At 38.3% G+C, this 24,505-nt stretch overlaps 1 protein-coding gene across 1 annotated transcript in view; it reads left to right on the forward strand.

Moving 5' to 3' along the window:
• The window catches only part of AKAP10 (A-kinase anchoring protein 10), a 202,911-nt gene that overhangs the window by 133,383 nt on the left and 45,023 nt on the right, over window positions 1-24,505 (forward strand). Inside the window, exons 9-11 of the mRNA XM_045290278.1 lie at window positions 4,565-4,709; window positions 8,734-8,904; window positions 21,829-21,938. Coding sequence (XP_045146213.1) covers window positions 4,565-4,709; window positions 8,734-8,904; window positions 21,829-21,938 — 426 coding nt within the window. The remainder of the gene's footprint in view (window positions 1-4,564; window positions 4,710-8,733; window positions 8,905-21,828; window positions 21,939-24,505) is intronic.

Consider the following 24,505-nt stretch of genomic DNA (forward strand, 5'->3'; position numbering starts at 1 on the left):
TCAGTCTTGCAAGCTGAAGCAGGGCAGCTAAGGCAGCTGCACCCGGTGCAACCATCACAAAGCAAGAGACCCGAGAACTAGAAAGGCGAGGCTTCACCACCCATTTATCCCTCCGCCTTTCAACCAGCCCCACATGTGATTATTGGCCAGGCTGGCGCAATTAACTAACTCAATGTCTTTTTCCCATTTCTTAATTGGGTCTCTTATTACAGTATTTTCTTATTGAACTATTGTAGAGTTCTGTATATCTTGGTAATTAGCCTTTGTCTAATGTACCGATGGTAAAAATTGTTTTCCAATCTGTGAGCTCTTGTTCCTCTCTCCTGATTAAGTCTTTTGATGTACGTAATTGATGTTATTTCAATATGTCTCTGTCATCTAGCTTGTATTCTACTGAGTGTGTGTCCTCTATTATACATGGTAGTCTATGTATACCCTGAAATAGGGCCCCTAAGTTTGTTTCAACCTTCGCATTGATGATTCTGGGAGCTTTGGGATTTGCAATTAGGTTTTTAATCCACCTTGAGTTCTTTTTTGTGCATTAGGAAAGGTATGGGTTTTGTTTCATTTTTCTACACATGGAAATCCAGTGTGTGAACACTCCTGCTTGTTTTCTGTCGCTTTATTGTATGCTTTTTTGCTGTTTGTTTATTTTTCTTGTTTCAACCAATGGAAGAGAACAACCATTCCCATATGGAAAAGCCTCACCGGAACCTATGTTATTTCTGTCTACTGGGTGACATTTACTACCCATTCCTGTACCAACACATTATCAGTAGACAATAGCCAAACCTACTGTCAACAGTGCTACACAAATAGAAGTGTACATGCACTTACATTTTTTATCATACTATCAGGACACCGGTAATTAGTGCCTAAGAACACACCAACATCATCATTAAACATCAATTAAGTACACATGGAACACCACAACAATGCCTTAGAGATAAAAGGCAATTTCATTTCACAAAAAGAAACAAGCTAGAGTAGCTCAAAGTAGTAACCAAAACATAGAGCTGAGAGACAGTTCTGGAACAATATGACATTGGAATTACCTAATTAGAAATGCAGAGAATGATATGTAGGTACTTTGAAGGTGGGGGAAGCCAGCCCCCACAACTGATCATGGGTTCAGTAGGCGCAATTGTATGGTTAAAATATATATGTATAGATTATAGTAAAGTCAGAGAAATGGGAGAGATGGAGTAAAATAAAGGAGTCAGATACATTTCATGGTAGCATGCTCACTTCCTGTACGGCTATCATCTCAACAGCCAGGCAGAAAGGGCAGGAGAGAGTCTCTATTACTAACCAAGGCTTATATATCTTTGGGGGCATGCATGCCCCCTAATTACAGGTAAAGACATATGTTACAAGAATGGGCTGTACAATAGGCATACACATCACAGGAAGGGGAAGGACTAAGGGTATACATGTGACAAGGGAGGACCCTAGACTCAATGTGGTAGCCTAATCTTTGGTACCCCTGAGTGGGCTTGGCCCCCCTGGGCTCTCCTTCAGAGACGGTCTACTATCCTTATCAGAAGGGAGTGGGCCTTACTTAAGGTGTGACAGACTATGCAGTCTGATTGCTCTAGATGGCTGATAACCCTTAGGGAGAATAACCTCTGACCTACTTTTGTGACCTCCAAGTGTATAATCATTTACCATGTGTAGCAAGCAGCCAAGTTTGGCTTATATTTAGGGGAGACAACTTGGGAGTAATCTTTCTGTTTCCCACATAGGTACTTTGAATGGTTTGAGAGAAAGATAAGTAAAGTCAGGGAAATCAAAGAAAACACAGAGGAAAAAACTTTAGAAAGAACAAGAAAACTATACAAGAAAAAGCTGACATTATAAATGAAAAATTAGAAACTACACAAAAATCTAAACGCAAAATAATAAGATTTCAAAAATAATTACTGCATCAAAAGAGCAAAGAAGTAGAACTCAATCAATGAAACACCAAAATAGTGCACTCAAATCAATCTCTCAGTAGTAATCTGCTGAAATTAGGAGTGAAGCCAGATATCTAAAGAAGTCTATGAATTCTGTGGGACAATAACAAGAAGTGCAGCTTACCTGTGTTTGAAATTCTAGAACTGCAGCATAGTAAAAAGCACAGAGTAAAGTGTAGAAAGGTTTCTGCAAGAAAACTTCCCTCATACTATGAATTAAGAGAATAGATGTATTTTAAAAGCTGAACAAACCACAAGATAGTTACTTAAAGAGGGGAAAGTTAACTATAGTGGCAAACCAGTAAAACAAAATTCTTATTTCCAAACATAAATCATCAAGAGGGCAATGGGGAAGACATAGAAAAATGGGAAGAAAAAAATTGCCACCAAAGAAGGAAACGCCCAACAAAATTGTCCTTCAAATACTGCAGCATAATTGAAAACATTATGTGGCATTTGGCATAGCATAGTCTAAAAAGTCTTTATTCTACTTGGATGAGTAGCATCTGAGGTTATCAAAGCTTGTTAGCTATGTAAAGTGCAACTATTGTTTTTTCCTCATCTGAAGGAAAGAAGAGTGAACAAAATTAAGGCCTATCAAGCTATAATGATGTGGTAGTTACATAATTTCATGTCAACTTGTTAAATAAGTTATAGGGGTGAAGTCTAGCCTGTCAATCGGGTCATGCCTCTGTGTGGGCATATCCTGAGGATTCTGTCTCCTGGGAACTCCTGTCTTCCTCCCTGGAGGCAGGACACACTCTCTGCTTGACAGTCCACATGGAGCTGAGAAGCCACATGGAGCTACACTGATGGAGCTAGAGCCCTGGACCTGGACGAGCCACGTGAAGACCCATGCCAGTACTGAGATGCTTATACCACAACTGGATTCACAAGACTTTCTATCCACTGGCCTGTGATCTTCCTGCATTCGGCATCATTGCATGTGTTGCATGAGTCTGAAGAAGACTTTATATATTGGTATTGAACATATGATGGGCTAATTTCAGACTTATGGACTTGATCTGGGATGTTTTCTCAATATTCAATTGCTCTTGTATATAAAGCTCTTTCTTATACACATGAGTGTCATGAATTTGTTTCTTTAGTCAACCCAGGCTAACATAAATGATAAGTGCAAGAATGAAGTAAATGTTCCAAAATTGGTGATGATTGTACATCTCTTCTTGATTTGATTGAATTATTGAATTGCATAAGATGTTAATTTTATGACAATAAAGCTGTTGGGGGCAGGGAAAGAGCTATGGGAACAATTAATATAAAGGACTAATGGACCATGCCAAACAGTATCTATAACTCTGAGTCAAGAACTTGATGATGGTGCCTGGCTACCAGTACAAAATGCCCTGAAAAGGATCTCATTTGAACTTTCCTATAGGAACAAAACACAGAGTTATTAAAGAGACCAAACTTACTACCATAGTCAGAAATTTTTGGAAACTTTGGACTATGAGCTGTGATCGTCCTTTGGGTGTAGAACTGAACTCATACTGTGGCTCTTTTCAAGCAACAATAGTAACAACATCCCAGCTGAAGTACAGTACATACTTCAGAATAATTAAGCATTTAGGATCCAGGTGGTAGCATTTTACTCAAGGACAAAATTCAAAAGAGTTAGCAAAGGGATGGGTGATGCTACTTTGGAGATTGAGGTGAATGAGATTAACACCAGAATGTGTATGGATTGCTAAATGTAAAACTGATTATCAAATAATACTTTTTAATCAGCAAGTACTAATTTTACCCAAATACTTCACACCCATTTACTGCATCCTCAGTGCCATTGTCTTTTGAATTCCTCTATGTTTCAAAATCTGTTACATCTCAAAGTTTATTCTTGATACTTTATATGGTATGTCTTTATTTTATCTTGTGCATAGATCTCTCTTTTCAAAGAAAATGACTATATTGTACTGTAACAGCAAAATCCTAACTCAGGAATCACTAGGCACCACTTTTGGACAACTTGAAAGAGGGAAAATTTATTAGCTGGTGACCCAGAGGAACTAGTGTTCTGAAAGATCTGGACCCTGAATGTTTTGGGGCTTCTTATACTTTATCTTCTTGAGCAAGTTCACAGAAGAGGACAAGGTCACAGAGGAGATGAAGGTCACAGAAGCAGAATAGGCAGGGCTTTATAGTGCAGATAAGGTCGTTAGTAAGGGGAGTCAGTAGGTGGGTGCCTTGCAGCAATGATGAAGTGCATGGGGTGTGACTGCCTTGGTTTCTTTTCCTAAGGTTAAAATCCCCTACTAAGATTTTCCATACAGTATGATATTTTAAATCCATTTCTACCTAGCAAGTTTTGAATAGGTTTCCATTAAATATGTGTGAGTGATTGATTTCGTTGCCACAACTGTAAGGAGACCCTTACAATTCTTAGCAATAGAAATGACTGGACAAGAATTAAACATGGTGGAAGGCATTTCATTGAGGGAATCGAAATAAGTTTGCAGCTGGGCTGTTATTACCCAATTCTATAGTACTTAGTCTGTAGCCATGGGAAGATGCAAAAAATTGCATCTACTTCCTATAGAATTTGGTTTTACTCTAGCTTGTTTTGTTGTTGTTATCTTTTACCACAGGTACTTCTCTCTCCAAGCCACACATCCTCTTGGATTTGATGATGTTGTGCGATTAGAAATTGAATCCAATATCTGCAGGGAAGGTGGGACACTCCCTAACTGTTTCACAACCCCATTACGTCAGGCCTGGACAACCATGGAAAAGGTAAACAAGAACTTCTACAAAAATTTTTTACTGGTGGAACCTAGGAACACATTACCATAGTATGAAAATATAACAGGGGGAAACAGAATATTAAATAATTGAAACAGTACGGTTCAGTGATTAAGAGTTTTAAATCTGCCTTGACCTTTAGTAAGATGAATTGTTTAAATTCAGCTATAGAAATTCTCTAATGCCATTTTTCTCATCTTAAAATGGGGATAATATGAATACTTACCTTAAAGTTATTTTGAAAATTAAAATGAAGCAATTTGTTTAAAAGTAAATTATGTGTGTTAAGTGTAGCAGTGTGAACCCATCAGATCCTCTGATGGAGTATGCTTTGGTAAAGATTTACAGCCTCAGAAACCCTCTGGAGCAGTTCTCTGTTTTATAGGGTTGCTATGACTTGGAATTGCCAGTGGGTTTGGTTTATGTGTAAAGTACCTACAAGGGGTATTCAATAAGTTAGTGGAAAATTGAATTAAAAGATAATGGAATGTTTCCACCAACTTTTTGAAGCCTCTTGTATATATTAATGTAGTACCTAGAGCATTATACACAATGAAAATTTTAACTGCTAATATTACTGCTAATTACATCTTTTTTTAGATAATTTGATGGCAGTTACCCCAAACAGAATCTGCTTGAAAGCTGTAGGTTTAGTTTTGGTTTTTAAGAAATGATCCAAATATTTAATAAATATTTGGAAATAAACATTTCCAAATATTTCATAAATACCCACCAACGGGATAGGAGTACTAGTTTTGTGTGTCATGATAGCTTATGAGAGATCATTCTTGTTAGTGTGGTTGTGGTGGTGTTCGTTGCCATCTAATCAATTCTGAATCATTGCAACTCAGCATGTAATGAGCAGAATGGTTCCATAAGGTTTTCAACTATGTCATCTTTCTGAAGCAAATTGCCTGCCTTGTTTTAAATGGCACCTTTGGGTAGATTTGAACTGTTAGCTTTTCAGCTGATATTTGAGCGATTAACCATTTGTTCCACCCTAGACACCACAAGATATTACTAATGGATTATAAGTAATAAAATGTTGAAGTTTGTGAATTATGTATTGTTTTACTGAACTAGAGTAGATTTAACAAGAGTTGCCCATGAGGTTACATTGATCGTGTATGTACAAATTGGGAAAAGTTTAAGCACTGTTATTGATGGAATACTATTTGAAATGTTTCAACAAACTTACATAATGCTAAAGCACTCATTAGTATATACCAAGAAACTTGGAAACAGCTGTCTGGCCAACTGCCTGGAACAGTTCCATATTTGTTCCTATCCCAAAGAAAGGTGATCCAGCAGAATACAAAAATTAACAAACAATATTGTTACTATTATGTACACATAACATTTTATTAAAGACAAGTCAGAATTGTTGCAGTAGTACATGACATGGAACTTCCAGGAACAGAAGCTAATTTCAGAAGAGGACATGGAATAAGTATTGTGAGATGAATCTTGCCTGAAAGTAGGGTATACCATATATTTTCTTTTATGTTTTATTAACTGTGCCAAAGCGTTCAACTATATGGATCAGAACAAATTAAGGAAAATATTGTGAAAATAGTTTTCTAGACTACTTCATTGTGTTCGTGCAGAACCTGTACATAGACGAACAGGCAGTCCTCCAAGCAGAATAAGGGGATAATGCATGTTTTCAAATCAGTGAAGTGTGGCAGGATTGTGTTCTTTACCCATACTTAGTCAAACTGTTACTGAGCAAATAGAGAAACTGGACTATGTGAAGAAGAATGGAGCATTGGGATCAGAGAATGGCTTATTAACAACCTGTAACATGCAGATGACACAACCTTCCTTGCCGAAGGGGAAGAGGACACGGAGTACTTACTGATGAATAGCAAAGACTACAGCTTTCAGCATGGATAACAACTCAGTGTAACAAAAGGCAAAATTTCTCAACTTAATAGACAACATCATGATAAATGGAGAAATAATTGAGGTCATCAGGATTTAATTTTGCTTGGATTCATTTTCATAATCAACATTCAAGGAAGCAAGAGTCCAGAATCAAAGAACTTACTCAATTGGGGAAATCTATTGCAAAATACTTTGAGTGCTAAAGACCATGCATGTGACTCTGAGGATTAAGGTGTGCCCGACCCAAATCATGGTATTTCTTAGTAGCCTCATATGCATGAGAAATCTGCATAATAAATAAAGAAGACTGCAGAAAATTGATGCATTTTAATTATGACATTGGCAAAGAATATTAATTGAAAGTATCATGGATGGCTAGAGCAAGCAAATATGTCTTGAATGAAGCACAAGTAGATTGCCCATAGAAGCAAGAAAAATGAGACATTGTCTCATGTACTGTGGACAAGTTATTAGGAGGGACTAATCCTTGAAATAGGAAATTATGCTTGGTAAAGTAGAGGTGAGTGAAAAAGAGGAAACCCCCTCAATGAGATGGAATGATCGTGGCTGCAAAAATGGGCTTTAATGTAATTGTGAGGGTGGCACAGGACTTAGCAGTGTTTCATTTTGGTGTACAGTTAAATCCTATGGGTCAGAACAGACTCTAACAACAATATTATACCATATAAAACTGAACTCTAGACATATTGAAGAGTTATATGTAGCACTCAGATATTGGAAAGCTAGCAGTAAATAGTATAGAGTATCACCTATTACAGATATTCATATTTCCATGATTAAAATTTAAACCTTTATGATTATAGAAGGAAAGTTCTACATATGTTTTATCTAGATTATATGTTTTATAATACATAAACAGAATGTAAGCCTTCTGTATATTAAAATATAAAACAAAAATATAAAAGCATACCTTATTTACTGTATGTTAAATAACGAACTTACTCTAATAAGAACAGTATCAAGATCCAGGTAGATAAATAAGAAGAAGAAGTGAATAATCCATTCATTAAAAGCTTGAGTAGTATATATTTACTGGGTATTGATGTTAATGGTGATACAAAGAAACAGGGCTTCTGCCTTTCTGGGGCTTAATCTTTAGAGGAAAACACATATTAAATATGTACATAAATACTTACAATTGTGAGAACTGCTATAAAGAAAAAGCCTGTAATGGGAAAGCAAGTAATTAACCTGGGAACTTAATGCTTTTTTAAGGTAAGTGAAAATATTCAGGTACTATTCAACATTTATGTATTGATTTCAAAAATCGCAGTGCAGGGTTAGAAAAGCCTGAATGGGAATACGTACCTCTATATATTGCAATCATTTAGGGGATGAATTGACCATATCCATCAAAGCTAAAAATGTTTGTTCCATTTTTCTTAGTAATCACATTTTTTGTCATTTATCTAATGAGATCAATTCAGAAATAAAAATATATGTACAAAGACTTTGAATAGATACACAGATCAGATAAATCACGTGTTACAGAGTTCCTTGAGGGTGGCTAATAAATGTCCAAAAGGCTTGCCACTCCTCTCTAAGCTTCAAGTTCGTGTCATGGGCCAGCAAACCCACCCTACTACACAAGTCAGCCTCCTAGCAAAAAGCACTTAGCTTTACTTGCTCTCTGAGCTGGGAAATCCACTGCTCTGGCTCTTGGTTTTTCTGCTGCTGCTCCTCTGCCATTCAAATGCCAAAGCTGTCTTCTAATCAAGGAAGTGCACTACATAGTGATCTTGGGGCCCAGTAGATCTGCTCCACTCCTGACTCTTTGCAAGAGTGAAATCTTTCTCCAGTTCTACTTCTGAGATGGCTTATTTTATATGCAACAGGATGTAAGTCACAATATTATTAACAAGCACTCACAAGTGAATCCTATAAGTGTCTTCCTCCACCTTCTGTGACCCAGACCCATCAGGAAAAGATCATTTGGTGGATATAGAGACTTTGGCCAGAAGACCCACACCAAGAAATTCATTACCTTGCAAAATGTAACAAGGAGAACTGAAGGCATTTTTACTAACTGGTAAAATTGATTTATTTTCAAATAATTCTTAGTTGTATCTGATTTTGACTTTAAAATAATGCTTATCCTCTTTTTCAGGTCTTTTTGCCTGGCTTTTTGTCCAGCAACCTTTATTATAAGTATTTGAATGATCTCATCCATTCAGTTCGAGGAGATGAATTTTTGGGTGGGCACATTTCATTGACTTCTTATGGCTCTGTTAGCCCTCCTGATGAGTCTCACCCAGGTGGTTCCAGCTCATCTTCTCAGGTATTGACTGATATGGTATGTTAGTCTGGGTAGACTAGAGAAACAAATTCATGGACACTCATGTGTATAGGTAAGAGCTTTATATAAAGAGTAATTAAACATTAAGAAAACATCCCATCAAGACCATAAGTCCGATATTAACCCATATGTCTAGTACCAGTCTAAATTCCTTTTCAGATTCACACAACACATGCAATGACGCAGAATGCAGGAAGATCACAGGCCTGTGGGTGGAAATTCTTGTGGATTCAGTGGCAGTGGAAACATCTCAGCACTGGTGTGGGTTTCCACGTGGCTCTTCCAGCTCCATGGCTCTGGCTGTCATCAGCATAGCACCATGTGGCTTGTCAACAGGAATAACTCTCAGGGAGTGTGTGTGTGTCCCGCCTCCAGCGAGCTATTAACTCTGTAGCACCTCCAAATGAGGTTATCAAGCAGTGACCTGATTGACAAGCTAAACTCCACCCCTTCACTCTAAATAGTCTCAAGTTGGCACCAAATTATGTAACTACCACATATGATTATATCAGTAAGATGGAAAGCATTCGATTCTTTTCATACAAGTATCAGAAACTGATCCTGTTAGTTAAGTAGAAGAAATAAAAATTAACCTATGTTCTGTATGATAATCAGAGTTTTAGGGAAAACAACAATATATTATACGGGTATCATGCTGTTTCATTCTAGCCATTATTGTGTTTGATTCTGTAATTGTTGCTCTTAGTAATTAGATCATTTGAAATACATTTGTAGCAACTGAGGAAGTGCTCTTTGTGTGATTGATTATTTGAAAATAACTAAGTTTGGTATGCTTTCATGGAATAAATTGATGAACTTAGTTTTCTTAGTATTTCACTAAAGAACCTTTGATTTCATTTTGAACTCTAGTGCCACATTGTGCATTTTTAAAAATTTATCTTTTTGGACTGATTTTATGTACCAGGAATCCTGGTGACTTAGTAGATTACATGTTGGACTGCTATGCACAAGAAAGCGGAGGCTTTCTACTTCACAGTAGAAAGAATTACAGTCTTAGAAACTCACAGGGTCAGTTCTACCTTATTCAGTAGAGTTCACCATGAGTCAGAATTGACTCCATGGTAGTGAATTTAGTTTTTTTGTTTGTTGTTTTTAATCATTTTATATGGTGCTCTTACAGCTCTTAGAGCATTCCATATATCAATCCTATCAAGCATATTTGTACATATGTTGCCATCATCATTTCCAAAACATTTTCTACTTGAGCCCTTGGTGTAAGCCCCTATTTTTCCCCACCTCCCTCCCACAACTTCCCGCTCTCATGAATCCTTGATAAATTATATATTATTATTATTATTTTGTATATTTTAAAGTCTATTCTCCCTTCACCCACATTTCTGTTATTCATCTCCTTAATGGAGGGGGGCTATATATCCAACCTTGGGATGGGTTCCCCCTTTTTCCCTTTTCCCCCTCCCCGACTATCCTCCTACCCTCCTGATATCTCTACTCCTATTACTGTTCCTGGGGGGGTTTATCTGTCCTGAATTCCAAGTGTCAAGAACTCTTAACTGTACCAATGTGTGTTCTCCAGGGGGTGAAGGGGGGTAAGCATTCAGGAACTAGAGGAATTATGTGTGATTCATCAGTGCCATACTACACCTTGGTTCAATCATCCCTTCCTTATAACCCTTCTGTGGGGGGATATCCAATTGTCTACAGATGGGCTTTGGGTCTCCACTCTAACCCCCCTCGTTCACATTGAAATAGCTGTTTGTTTTGGATTTTTTGATACCTGATCCTGTTGACACCTCATGATCACACCGGCTGGCGTGCTTCTTCCATTTGGGCTTATTTGCTTCCCTGCTAGATGGCTGCTTGTTTAACTTCAAGCCTTTAAGTCCCCAGTCACTATATCTTTTGGTGGCTGGGAACCATCCTCTCTCTTCACCACGTTTGCTTATGCACCCATTTTGTCTTCAGTAACCATGTCGGGAAGGTGAGTATCAAAGAGTGCCAGGTTATCAGAACAAAGTGTTCTTGTGTTAAGGGAGGCCTTAAGTAGAGGCCCAAAGTCCGTGTGCTATCTTAATATTTAACATATAAATATATGTACATTGGCCTTTATACCTTTCATTATAAATTAATATATTTACATATATACATGTCTATAGCTATACCTCTATAAATAGCTTTGCCTCCTATTTCTTTCCTCTATTTCCTTTCACCTTCCTTTATCCCACTATCATATTCACCCTCCATTCGGCTCTCAGTATTTCCTCTTTGATAAATTGCTCTTGATCAAACCCCACCAAGAATTATATGCCCTCCTCGCCATCAATTTTAGATTTCTTGTTGTTCCCTTATCTCTGAGTTTGTTGGCTCCCCTCTCCTCTCCCATGGCCCCCCAAACAACTGGTCCCATTGTTTTCTCATTGGGATTGTTCATCCTGCCCATCTTATGTGGATAGTCATTGGGTGAAAGATAAACAAAAACAAGCAAATAAAAACCAACAGAAAACAAGAAAAAAACCCAATAGAAAGTTCCAGGTCTGTCTGCTGACCCTTAGGTGTGTTTTCTGATCAAGTCTGATAGGTGCCAAGGCCGGTCTCCCAGGTCAGAAGTATATTTTCAGGATTCCTCGGGGACTTGGTTGCTTTGCTCCTCTTTTGCTGCCCTGTTGCACTCCCTTCACATAACACCCCGCTGTGCATGGGGCAGACTGCGTACTTTCCAAATGGTGTCTCCAGTGCTGTCCCCTGTAGTGCTATGGGTCAGTGAGGGAATGTCGTGTCTCATGTGGGGCCAGCCCTATGGTCCTGTCAGTGCAGGGATGTCATCCTTGGGGCTTGGTCAGCCATGATGAGGTTCTCTGTCTCTCTGTCTCTCTCTCACACCTTTCTCCCTCTTAGTTTGCTCCTGTGTTGTATGGACAGACCCACCTCTCTCCCTGGGCTATATCTTCAGTGCTGTCCTCTGTACTGCCTTCTTCTGGGGAGGGAGTCAACATAGCTTAGATTGGGTCTGGCCCTGTCATCTTCTCTGTTATTTCGCTGTTCCATGCCAGTGTACTGTCTTCAAAGATTTGCACTTTATGATGGGGTCTGGTCCCTCTCTCCCTTAACTGTGGAGACATAAACAGTACCCTTCCTGTGGGTTGATTAGTGCCCTGTTCCCAAGACCCTCGTTTTTCTTTTTTTTCTTTCCTCTCCCTTTCTTTCCAGCTGCTTTTTAGTTGGCTCCCAAATGCATCCTTGAGTTGGGTCAGACCCTGCCAAAGTGTTTGGACCTTGACCCGGGATGTATGCATTAAGTAGCTTCTCCTCTATGCTTATTGTACTTTTTGAGCCTCAGTGGACTCATGTTCTACTTGTTCCTTTGTACTTGGCTAACATCGCTTAGCATAATTTCCTCCAACTCTTCCCATGAGACAATGTGCTTCATGCATTCATCACTGCTTTTGATGGCTGCATAGTACTCCTTTGTAGGTATATATCAGAGTTTTTTTTATCCATTCTTCAGTTGATGGAAATTTAGATTGTTTCCAGGTCTTCACAATTGTGAACTGCGCAGCAATGAGCATTGGAAATGTCTGGTCTTGGTCTGTTTCTTACTTCCTCTGTGTATATGTCCGGTAGGGGAATTGCTGGATCATATGCTAGCTCGATTTTCATTTGTTTTAGGTATCACCAGATTGATTTCCATCGTGGTTGCAAGTATCTAGAGGACCACCAGCAGTGGATGAGATTTCCTATCTTATCACATCCTCCCTAGCACTTGTTGCTTTCTGATTTTTTGAATTGGGCTATTTTTGAGGGTGTTAGGTAGTCGTTTTAATTTGAATTTCCCTTATGGCTAATGATGGGGAACATCTTCTCATATGTTTATTGGCCATTTGGATTTCCGTCCTTGTGAAACTTCTGTTCAGGTCTTTTGCCCTCTTCTTTAGTGGGCTCTTTGTTTTTTTCTTGTTGTTGGTTAGGTACATTTTGGTTGGTATTGTACATTTTAGTAATAAGCTCTTTGGCTATTGTGTCATTACTAAAGATATTTTCGCAGTGTGTGTGCTCTCTTCTTACTCTCTTGGCAAAGTCTTTCACTGTGCATTGGTGTGTTATCTTCAGTATGTATATTCCACTTGTCAATCTGTGCCTCCTCTGTGTTTGTGTTCTTCCTTATTTCTAATAGTCTCTGTATTCACTGCACCAGGTTCTTAGGTTTGTCCCAATTCCCTTCTTGATGGCCCAAATAGTTTGGGGTTTTACTTCCAGGTCTGGTATCTACCCGTTTTTTATTCTTTGGCATGGAGTGAGATAAGGGTCTTCCTTCATTTTTCTGCAGGTAGTTATCCATATTTTCCAACACCACTTGCTGAAGAGGGTGTCCAATTCCCATTCGATATTTTGGAAGCCCTTATTGCAGATCAGTTGTCTGTATGCTGATGTTTTTATTTCTGGACTTTCTGTTCTTTTCCATTGGTCAGAGTCTCTCATTATACCAATACCATGCTGTGCCTTGGATAGGATTGACATCTTTACTATACTGAGTCTTCTGATCCACGAGCATGGGATATTCTTCCATTTGTGGAGGTCACTTTTCTTTTCTTATAATATTGTTATAGTTTTCTTTGTACAAATCTTTTGGCAGGAAGCGCAGGTGAAAAAAAATTGTTCTCAAAGCTTTGAGAACAATTTTTTTTCACCTGAGCTTCCTGCCTATCACAAGAACTTTATACTTTCAGCTTTCATACTTATGCCTTTCATCCATTTTTTTACTTGGTTTTTATGTTAGATACAGCTCTTGTTTAATTTTTCTGTAAAATAGACTCCCATTTTTACTAGTACCTTTTATGGAAGAAACTATGTCTTCTCTCACCAAATGGTCGTAAACAACTTTTGAAAAATCAGCATCCCATAGCTGGATGGGTTTCCTTTTGATTCTCAGTTCTTTTTCATTGATCTACGGTTTCTGTCATTGACCTAGTACCAGGCTATTTTGATTACTATAACTGTATAGTATATTTGACATCAAGGAATGTGAAGCCTACTCATTTATTGTTCTTCTTCAATATAATTGTGTCTATTTGGGACCACTTTCTATGCATGTGAAGTTGGTGACATGTTTTTCTGTTTTAATAAAAAATATTGTTGGATTGCATTATTTCTATGGATTGCTTTGTGTGTATTGACAATTTCATATTGTTAAGATTTCCATTCTATAGGCATGGAATATGTTCCCATTTTTGTAGATCTCTTGGTTTGCAGTAATGTCTGATTGTTTTTATTGTTGTTATATTTTTATACTATTAATTTATTATTGTATTGGTCTTTTATATCTCTGGTTAGATCTATACTTGGGCTTTTTTTTCCTTGCTTAGTAGTGGAGTGGGGCCTAAAATATTATAAATGGAATTGTTTTATTGATTCTCAGAGTTTTCCACATTAGTGTAAAACACTGGTTCTCAACTTTCCTAATGCTGTGACCTTTTAATACAGTCCCTCATGTTAATGGTGACCCCTCAACCATAAAATTATTTGCATTGCTATGTCATAACTGTAATTTGCTACTGTTATTAATTGAATGACCCCTGTGAAAGGGTCCTTCTACCCCTAAAGGGGTTGCGACCCACAGGCTGAGAACCACTGGTGTAAAAGAAACCAAGTAATTTTGCATATTAACCTTCTGCCCTGTCACCTTACTGAGTCTTTCTGTTAGATCTAATAGTATTCTTGCAATATCTCTTGGATTTCCTGTGTTTAGAATCTGTGTTATCTGTGAATAGAAGTGGTTTCACTTCTTCCTTTCCAGTTTGGATACCTTTCTTTATTTTCCTTGTTATCAGAGATCTTGTAGCCTAAAGTATAGTCTGTTCTAGAGAATGTTGTATGTGCATTAAGAAGAGTATATTTTGTTTTCTTGTTGAGTAATATGGTTCATGTGATTGAATAAAAGATCATGGAAGTTCCCCACAAACTTTTTGAAGATATATGAGTACCTGTTTCTTCTGCTTCTTAGTTCTTTTGCATCTTTGTTGATTTTTCTTTTTGTCCATCAAAATTGGCATATTATAAATCTCATTATAGATCTATTTTGCTCTTTTATTTTGTTAGAGTTTGTGAATTTTGGATCTCTGGCATTGAGTGTATGAATCTAATGTCAATTTGAAAGTATTGCTACAAAATTAAAATAAAAAACATAAGAATGTGAAGTTATTGTTTGTTCATATATACTCCATGTAGGTCTTCACACTTCTGGAGTTGGTATTTCCATCTCTAATCTTTTCCCAAAGAACTCTGCACTGTTTAGTTTACACCACATCAAAACGTTATTGTGTTAGGTCAGGCTGACTAGAGAAACAAATCCAGTGACATAGATGCCAAGCATACATCAAGAAAAATCTCCTAGCCCAGTCCAACTCAGGTCCATAAGTCTGATATTAGTCCATAAATCCCTCTTCAGACTCACGCAGCCACAAGCTATAATGTGGAATGCAGGAATATCACAGGTTGGTGTGTACAAAGTTGTGTGGATGTAGGCAGTGACTGTAGCAGCTCTCAGAGTGGCTTACCAGCAGTAAGATGAAGGCCCAGAGAGAGAGAAGGAGAAGTTTCCTAGGCCCTCCTTATGAGAAGGCCACACCCACAAGTAGGCACTATCAGGTTGTGACCTGATTGAAAGGCTAAATTCCACCCCTACACTTTTATATGTCTTCAGGTTGACATGAAATTATGTAACCACCACAGGTACTTTTATCAAACGTGTTACTTTGCAATGTTCTTTGAGTTTGGGGAGCAAAAAGAAATTTAAAGGAACAAAATCAGGACTGTAGACTAAATGAGATAAAACAAATTTCCAGGAGAGCCATTACTACGCTTGAAAAAATGGTAGGTGAAATTTCTTGGTGCAACTTTCCTGGTCTTTTTCTCATTGATGTAGTTCTTCATTTTCTTTAAACTTCTTTTTAGTAAGTGCCCTTGACTCCTGTGTCCTTGGAGAAAATCTGTGAAAATAACCATGTGTTAATCTGGGTAGACTAGAAAAATAAATCAATGGACACTCATACATGTATAAGAAAGAACTTTATATAAAAGAGCAAGCGTATATTGAGAAACATCCCAGTCTATTCCAGATCAAGTCCATAAGTCCAATATTAGCCCATATGTCCAATACTGACTAGTCCATAAATTCCTCTTTTGACTCACACAGCCATGCAATAATACTGAATACAGGAACATCACAAGCTAGTGAGTGGAAAGTCTTATAGCTCCAGTGGGAGCTCTGAAAAGACCTCAGTGCTGGTGTGGGTCTCCACATGGCTCCTCCAGCTCCAGGGCTCTGGTTCTATCAGCGTAGCCCCATGTGTCTTGTCAGCAGAGAGACAAAGCAGAATCTGTGTGTATCTGGCCTCCAGAGAGCTAGTTATCTCTGTGGTGCCTCCAAATGACGTCATCAAACTGTGACCTGATTGACAGACTAGACTCCACTCCTTTGCAGGTTGACACCAGATTATGTATCTACCATAGATCATGACCCCTTTGGAATCCATAAAATAGCATAAACTTTTTAGCTGACGGCTCTTTGGTGAATTTAATTGGCCTAGCAGATCCCTTCAGAAGCTACTGTTTTCAACCTCGCTCTCTGGAGAAAAATATTGGATCTGGATCATATTGATAAATCCAAGAATTTTCCTTGATTACAAATTGTTCATTCAAAACATCTTCATCTGCTTTGGCATCCACTGAGGCAAAAGTTTGCGGAGGCCAGGTGTTTCTTTAAATTTGAAAATGCCAAATTATGTGACATCTCACCTTCACTAGCTACCACTATAAAAAGTTCTTTTTCCACCAGTTTCTGAACTTTGGCCACTTTTCTTCATTTTTAAGGTTGATTATCTTCCTTTCTTTGAATCATCTTTGAAGTCCCCCTGAGCCACCTAAAAACTACTGTTTAATGTGGGGCAGCATTTCCATAAACATGTTGCAAAGTCTTGGTGATTTGGGAAAGTGTCCACTCATGTTTTGTTACAAAACTGATAAAACCCCTGACTTCCGGATTTTTCCCCCCATGATACAAGAAGTAGTATCCTGTTTTTGGATGGCACCTTTATGAGATTGAGACAAATATGTTATTGATGAAATTTATCATCATCCTGATAGCAGAGACATTTGAACTAATTTTGCTTGGAATACACCTGTGCATGCACAAATTGGAACCTTATTAACAATACATTTTTACTTAACTCTCGTCTCTGTGTACATATGTGCATGCACTTGCTTGCATGCTCATACACACCTGTATGCAGGCTCATGCCTGCACACCTGGGTGTGTTTACTTGTATGCAACCACATTCATATACATGGAGCTTTTGAAAGGCCAATGGGATTTTGGGCTCCCACTAAATTTGAGCTCGCTCTAAGAACAATTAGTTCTTGATGACATGGCCTTGCTTGATACTCGTCATCATGAAGAGATCACTAAAGGGAGGGGTGCTATTGAAAAATGTGGTGAAGAAACCAGATGTTTGAACAGAGGCCCAAAGTCCATCCACTTCCTCAATTGTATTGCCTTATAAATATATGTACTTAGGCCAATACCTCGATTTTTATGAATTAATATATTTACATAAGTATACATTTAAGTTTATACCTTTGTCCATAACTTTGCTTACTAGATCTTTCCTCTGTTTCCTTTTACCTCCCTCCTGTCCCACCATCACTCTCCCCTTCTTTTGCCTCTTAGTAATTCTTCTCAGTTAGTTTGCTGTTGCTCCAAGACCACCAGGATCTTGACTTCCTCCTCGTTGGTGATTTTAATTCCCTAGTTGTTCCCGTGTCTGTGGTGTTGTTTGCTCACCACTCCCTTCGCTCGCTTCCTCCTTCCCTCAAGTCCTTCCGGAACTGTTGTTCCTGTTGCTTTCTCCTTGGGCTTGCTTCCCATGTGTATATTATATAGGTAGGCAAAATAACAATAACAGAGACCAAACAAAAAGAAAACAAAAGATTGAATAAAAAGAGGGGGTAAAAACTAGCCCGCCCCCCCCCCAAACAAAAAAAAAAAAAAACCTGAAAAAGCATACATAATTCCAGGTCTGTTTGCTAACCTTTCTGCGACTATCTCCCCACCTGTACTAGGGGTTTCTGGGAACTGCCCTCCTAGTCCGAAGTCTATTTGGGGACTCCTCAGGGGTTTTGTGGCTTGGCTTTGCTCCTATTGCTGATCTGTTATGTTCCCTTCTTGGTTCACCACACTGTGAGGATGGTCAGACCAGACTCACTCCCCGCCATGTGTCCCCAGTATTGTCCTCTATCATTGTATGCTTCAACGTGGAGATATCATGTCTCGAGCTGTTGTCATCCCTACATCCTCTCTGTGCCTTAGCAGCTCCCTGCAGGGACATACCTGTACTGGATTGGTGTGCCAGTATGGGGTTTAGTCCTTCACTCTTTTTCCTTCTTGGTTTGCTTCCATGTGGGCATGACAGGCCAGCCACTCTCCCCAACCTGTAGGTTTAGTGATGTCTTCTGGAACACATACTTTTGGGCATTGGGGGTGGGGAGTGGGAGTGCACTTTGGCTCTGATTGGGGCCTCCCTGTAGACCTCTCTGTTCATGAGTTGCTTCATGTGGTTACATTGCCCTCAAGGTTTGGCACACTATGTTGGGGTCTGCACTCTCACTCCCATTTTGTGGAGACATAAATAATACCACCACCACCCTGGGTGGATTAGTGTCCCAATCCCCCAGTGTCATTGTCTCCCTCTTTTTTTTCCCCTTCCCTCCCACCCTCCCATTTTCTCTTCTTTGTGTTGGAATGACATGTCCTTCCTTGGGTTTGTTCTGTCCCCCGATCCATTGCCTGTACCTCAGCCTGTAAAGTGTAAGATAGTGAGATAAGTGGCTTTTCTTCTATATCTACTGTGCTGATTATCCTTACCTCAGTGGAATCATGTTGTGATTGGCTAACTTCACTTAGCATTATTTCCTCCAACTCTTCCCATGAGATGATGTGCTTTATGTGATTGTTAGTACTCCATTGTGTGTATGTGCCAGTTTTCTAATCCACTTGTCTATTGCTGGAAATTTAGGTTGTTTCCAATTATTTGTGACCACGAATTGCGCCACAATAAACATTGGAGCACAGACGACTAGCCACGGTCTATTTCTTACTTCTTTTGCGTGTATGCCCAGTAGAGGGATGGCTGGGCCGTAAGGTCACTCAATTTCCATTTGCTTTAAATGTCACTAGATGCCTTTCCACAGTGGCTGTACATATCTACACGACCACTAGTAATGGAGGAGAGTTCCTATCTCGCCACATCCCCTCCAGCATTTGTTGCTTTCTGATGTTCTAATTTGGGCTATCCTCAAGGGTGTTAGGTGGTATCTCATAGTTGTTTTAATTTGCATTTCTCTGTTGGCTAATGATCAGGAACATTTTCTCATAATGCTTACTGTCCATTCGGGTCTTCTCCCTTGTGAAACTTCTGTTCAGGTCTTTTGTCCCCTTCCTCTGGAGGTTGAGAACAAGGGGTGGCAGAGTAGAGACCCAAAACCCTTCTGTAGGACATTTCCTCACAGAAGGACATCACCTCATAAGGAAGGGATGAGTCAACCAGGGTACAGTTTAGCACCGATGAAACACACAATATTCCCCTGGTTCTTTGAGGCTTATTCACTACCCACTATCATGACTCCAGTCCTGCCTTTCAGTTCTGGCTAGACATGAGCATGTACACCGGTACAGATAAGAGCTCATGACACACAGAATCCAGGTCAGATAAATTCTTCAGGAATAGAAATGGGAGTAGCGATACCAGGAGGGTAGGGGACAGGTGGGGGGAGAAAGGTGGAACCAATCACAGTGATCAACACATAACACCCCACCCCCAGCCAGCAGTCCAACAACAGACTGTGGGTGAAGGGAGACACTGGTCAGTGTAAGATATGAAAATAATAATTTATAATTTATCAAGCGGTCAAGGGTGGGGGAGGGAAAAAAGAGGAACTGATACCAAGGGCTCAAATAGAAAGTAAATGTTTAGAAAATGATGATGGCAGCGTAAGTACAAATATGCTTGATATAATTGATGTAGAATGTGATAAGAGCTGTAAGAGCCCTCAATAAAATGACTTTAAGAAGCAAAAACATAAATGCAAAAAAGAAAGGAAGAAAGAAATTAGATGTTGCTCAGCTATCAGACAGAATAGCATCTAGGGTCTTAAAGACTTCCCTTCAAACAAACAACCATGTAAGTCCATATGGAAAAGCTAAGTCCACATGGAAGAAGCACATCAGTCTGTGTGATCCAAAGATTGCAAATAATATAATTCAAATCCAAAGTATAGATTGGTATCACAGCTTAAATTGTGAATACCCAGTTTACAGAAGACTGGGTGACAGTGGAACCCAAAATCCATTTGCACGGTTCGCACTTAGATTAAGCCTCCGAAGAATAATACCCTCTGACTTATTACAGGGGTGTGAATAGCCTTGTAATCCGACAGAGAACACTGTAGAGACAATTATATAGATATTATGCTGAGTGCATTAGGAAGTGGATTTTGGCAGATGTAGTTATGTAAAAGTTTAACACCTTTATAATTTGATCTTTTTGACCCATTTTAAATTTTATTTTGTTATAGTTGTAAAGCTATTTGGATTCATTATATGAAATCGGGATGGTTGAATCTATAGGGACAATGACTAGATTAGTGGGTTCTTAGTACTATGGCAGAGGAGGTTGTGGGCAAATGGGACACTAATTACAATGAGTATAAGAAAAAAGAAAGTGTTCTAAAATTGAGTGTCATAATAATTGTACAATTCTTGATATGATTTAACTATTGAATTGTTTAACATATAGATTATGCCCCAATAAAACTGTCAAAAAAATGGCCATGGACAAATAGAATTTAAAGAAAATAGAATTTTTCCATCAATGATTTGAAGACATTTTGTATTTAGAGATGTCATAATTCAATTCTTAATCTTTTTGTATATATTGCTGAATTTAGGTAGAATTTATGGATCTATATTCATGAATGCTATTAGTGTGTAGTCTTTTTATCTATAATATCTTCATCTGGTTTGGGTATCTGAGTAATAATAGCCACATACAATTAGTTGGTCAGTATTCCCTCAGTTAACTGGTGCCTCTTCTTGACTTAACAATATGTTATGAAGATTATTCATTTTCAATTTTAAAGAGAACCCTCTCTTTTTTTCATAACTACAGTGTAATATATGACTTTTAAGTAATTTTTATATTTAATGTATTTGTTAGTCATGGACATTAAGCATCCTCCTAACTTTTACTGTTATAAAAAATGCTCCAGTAAGCAATTTTGTATATAAATCATTTTTAGTAAGTATTTATCTGTCTGTAATTAAAGTTTTACCAGAATTTCTATATCAACTCTTGGCTCCTTATTTTACAAAAATATTAATTCTGACCTGCGTTTTTTATGGGGGTGGGAAGGGAGTGAGATGCCAAAGAGAACTTAGTACATTTATCTAGCTGGTCATTTTGGAAAGGTTATTTGAATTTGGTAAATTGGCTGGGGCATGACTGATAAGCAGAAATTTTCCTATTTTTCCTGTAAAATGTGAGCTGTATAATTATTAGTCAAGATACATAGCTCTTGATTAGTGGAAGTGTTGCATATCTAGGAACATGTCTGTGAATATAGCACCTTTTTGTTAAACTTATTAAGGAAATAAACAGATAATGATTTCAAATGTATATATTACACATTTAATATACTTTCTTCCTAGAGTTATATTTTGAGGTAACATTATAGAATCATTGTTATTAAATAGCTTAGTAATGTTAGGGTTGTGTGAAGTTAGATATTAGAAAATTAAAGCCTTATATAGATACATTTCAAACCCAGACTGATTTATTTCCTAAATAGTATTTTTAATATTTATAATTTCTTTTATAGTCCAGTTTGAAAAAAGCCAGTGTTAAAATTCTGAAAAATTTTGATGAAGCAATAATTGTGGATGCTGCAAGTCTTGATCCAGAATCTTTATATCAACGAACATACGCAGGGTAAGTTTGCCTTATTTATAGAATTTTTACAGGTATAGAGACTTTTGCATCATTTCAAAAGGGTCTTCCAAAGTTCATGGTTAAAAAGAATTAAAAGATAATGATATTTTCCACAAACTTTTTAAAGCATCTGTGTTAGACCAGGTTGACTAACGAAACAAATCTATTGATACTCACATATATGTAAGAGAGAACTTTATATCAAGAAGTAATTATGCATCAATAAAACATCCTAGCCCAGTCCATATCAAGTCCCTGTCAAATATTAGTCCTTATATCCGATACTAGTCCATAAATTCCTCTTCAGACTCTCACAGCACATGCAATGATGTCAAACGTACGAAGATCACAGGCCAGTGGGTAGAAGGTTTTGTGGATCCACTGGCAGTGGAAGCATCTCAACACTGTCACAGGCCTCCACATGGCTCCTCCAGCTTTCTGAGTGTCTCCTCTACAGGAAAGTGAAGCAGAGAGAGAATATAACCCTCCTCCAGGAAGAAAGAGAGGAAGTTTCCAGACTCTGTATGAGAAGGTCATGTCCACCAGGAGGCATCATCAGGCTGTGTCCTGATTGATAGGTTAAACTCCACCCCTTGACTCCATTTATCAAGTTGACAGGAAATTATGTAACTACTACAGCATCCTAATATATAACTATTAGGCCAGGTTGACTAGAGAAGTAAATCCAGTGCCACTCATATATATGTTTAAGAAAGAGCTTTATATCAAGAAGTAATTGTATCCCAAGGAAATATCCAAGCCCGGTCCAACTCAAGTCCGTAAATCCCTCTTCAGACTCACATAGCCACATGCAATGATGCAGATTACAGGAAGATCACAGGTAGGTGGGTGCAACGTTGTGTGAATCTAAAGGCAGTGGCTTTAGCAGCTCTCAGAGTGGCTTACCAGTGATAGGTGAAGGCTCAGAGAGATAGAAGGAGAGGTTTTGTGGACCCTCTTTATGAGAAGGCCACACCACAAGGAGGCACCATCAGGCTGTAACCTGATTGACAAGTTGAATACTACCCCTATAGTTTTATATATCTTCAAGTTATCATGAAATTATGTAACTACCACAGCACCCTCTTTGTGTCTCACCTTTCACATATATAAAATGACACTGCTACAAATTCATTGGGTTATTAGTGGCAATTAAATGAGATAGTATGTGAAAAGCATCTAAAATATTACCTGACATATAGTACCAGTTCCTAATAAGTTGATTGTGGTGACACACAATCCCATGCTTATCAAAGTATACTTAAGTTCCATAAAACTGTCAATGGCTGGTATTTTCTAAAGTTGATCATCAGTCTTTTCTTCCACGGGATCTCTGGATAGATTTGAACCTCCAACTCCGCCCCCCACCCCCCCAACCATTTTATTGGTAGCTAATCCAGACATCATGTGATTCACATCACTCACAAGCAGTATTGTACAATTGTTATCACAGTCAGTTCCAAAATCTTTTCTTCTTTCTTGAACTCCTTGATATCAGCTCCTTTCCCACCCTTCCCCCACCATACCTCCCAGGAACCCTTATGCTGGTTATTTTCTCTCTGGGTTCACAAATCCTGGGTTTCATGTACTGAAAAACAGACAAACACATAACAAAGATTCAAGAAGACTATTCACAATGACAAGGTACATCAGAGATAAACCCCATTATGGGGGGGGGGGGGGGGATTGAAACCCAGATTTATCCCAGAATGTATCAGAAGGGAGTTCAACTGAAAGGGTTTTAACCATTCAAGTCAGGTTTATAATTTTTATCTACTGTAGTTACCTCTCCACTACTCTCATTTGGTACCCAGCTTATCCATCAATTATGGTTAGGGGGAAATTAGCAGAGACTAATATTTCCTGTGTAGATCTCACAAATGTATTTTGGGCTCCTGTCATCCATAGCCTTCTGTAAACCAGAATCTCACAATTTTAGCTCTGATATTATTCCCTCCTTCAGCTTTGGATTATATAATTTACAATCATTGGGTCACAGATACTGGTGTGCTTTTTGCATGCGGACTTATTTGACATCTCACTTAGATTGCTGCTTGTTTGGAAAGAAGCCTTTAAGACTCCAGAAGATATTGTAGCTGATAGCTGGGCACCATCTAATTTCTTCATCACACTTTGCTATAACACACATATTTTCTGTGCTTCCTTCATGTAGACAAGTTATTAAGCAGGACCATGTTTTAAGAGCTAATTGTCCTTAGATTATAGCTAAGGTTAAGTGTGAGACTTCCTTGTTAATTTATGGTTGAGACTCTTAATAGTTCATCTCCCTGGTGCATAAAGATCTTCTGTTAATAATGTGAATGTCCCATGGTACTAATTTCTAAAACACTGTTGACAGGGGGAGGTTGGACCAGTATAGGCTAACTACACATCACAATACCTCAATTATTCACTTATATAGAATAAATGCTTGCATGGCTGGACTCTATTTACACAAACAATGGGAGTTATCAGGCAACATTTACAATAATGTTCTCCGACAATGTCAATCACAGCTCTGCCAGAATAATACATATCTTAATACATCATTGATGAACTAAAACAAT

This window comes from Echinops telfairi, unplaced genomic scaffold (genome assembly GCF_000313985.2).
Source record: "Echinops telfairi isolate 266 unplaced genomic scaffold, ASM31398v2 ScPeMD7_35;HRSCAF=133_1, whole genome shotgun sequence".
NCBI classification, from domain to species: Eukaryota; Metazoa; Chordata; class Mammalia; order Afrosoricida; family Tenrecidae; genus Echinops; species Echinops telfairi.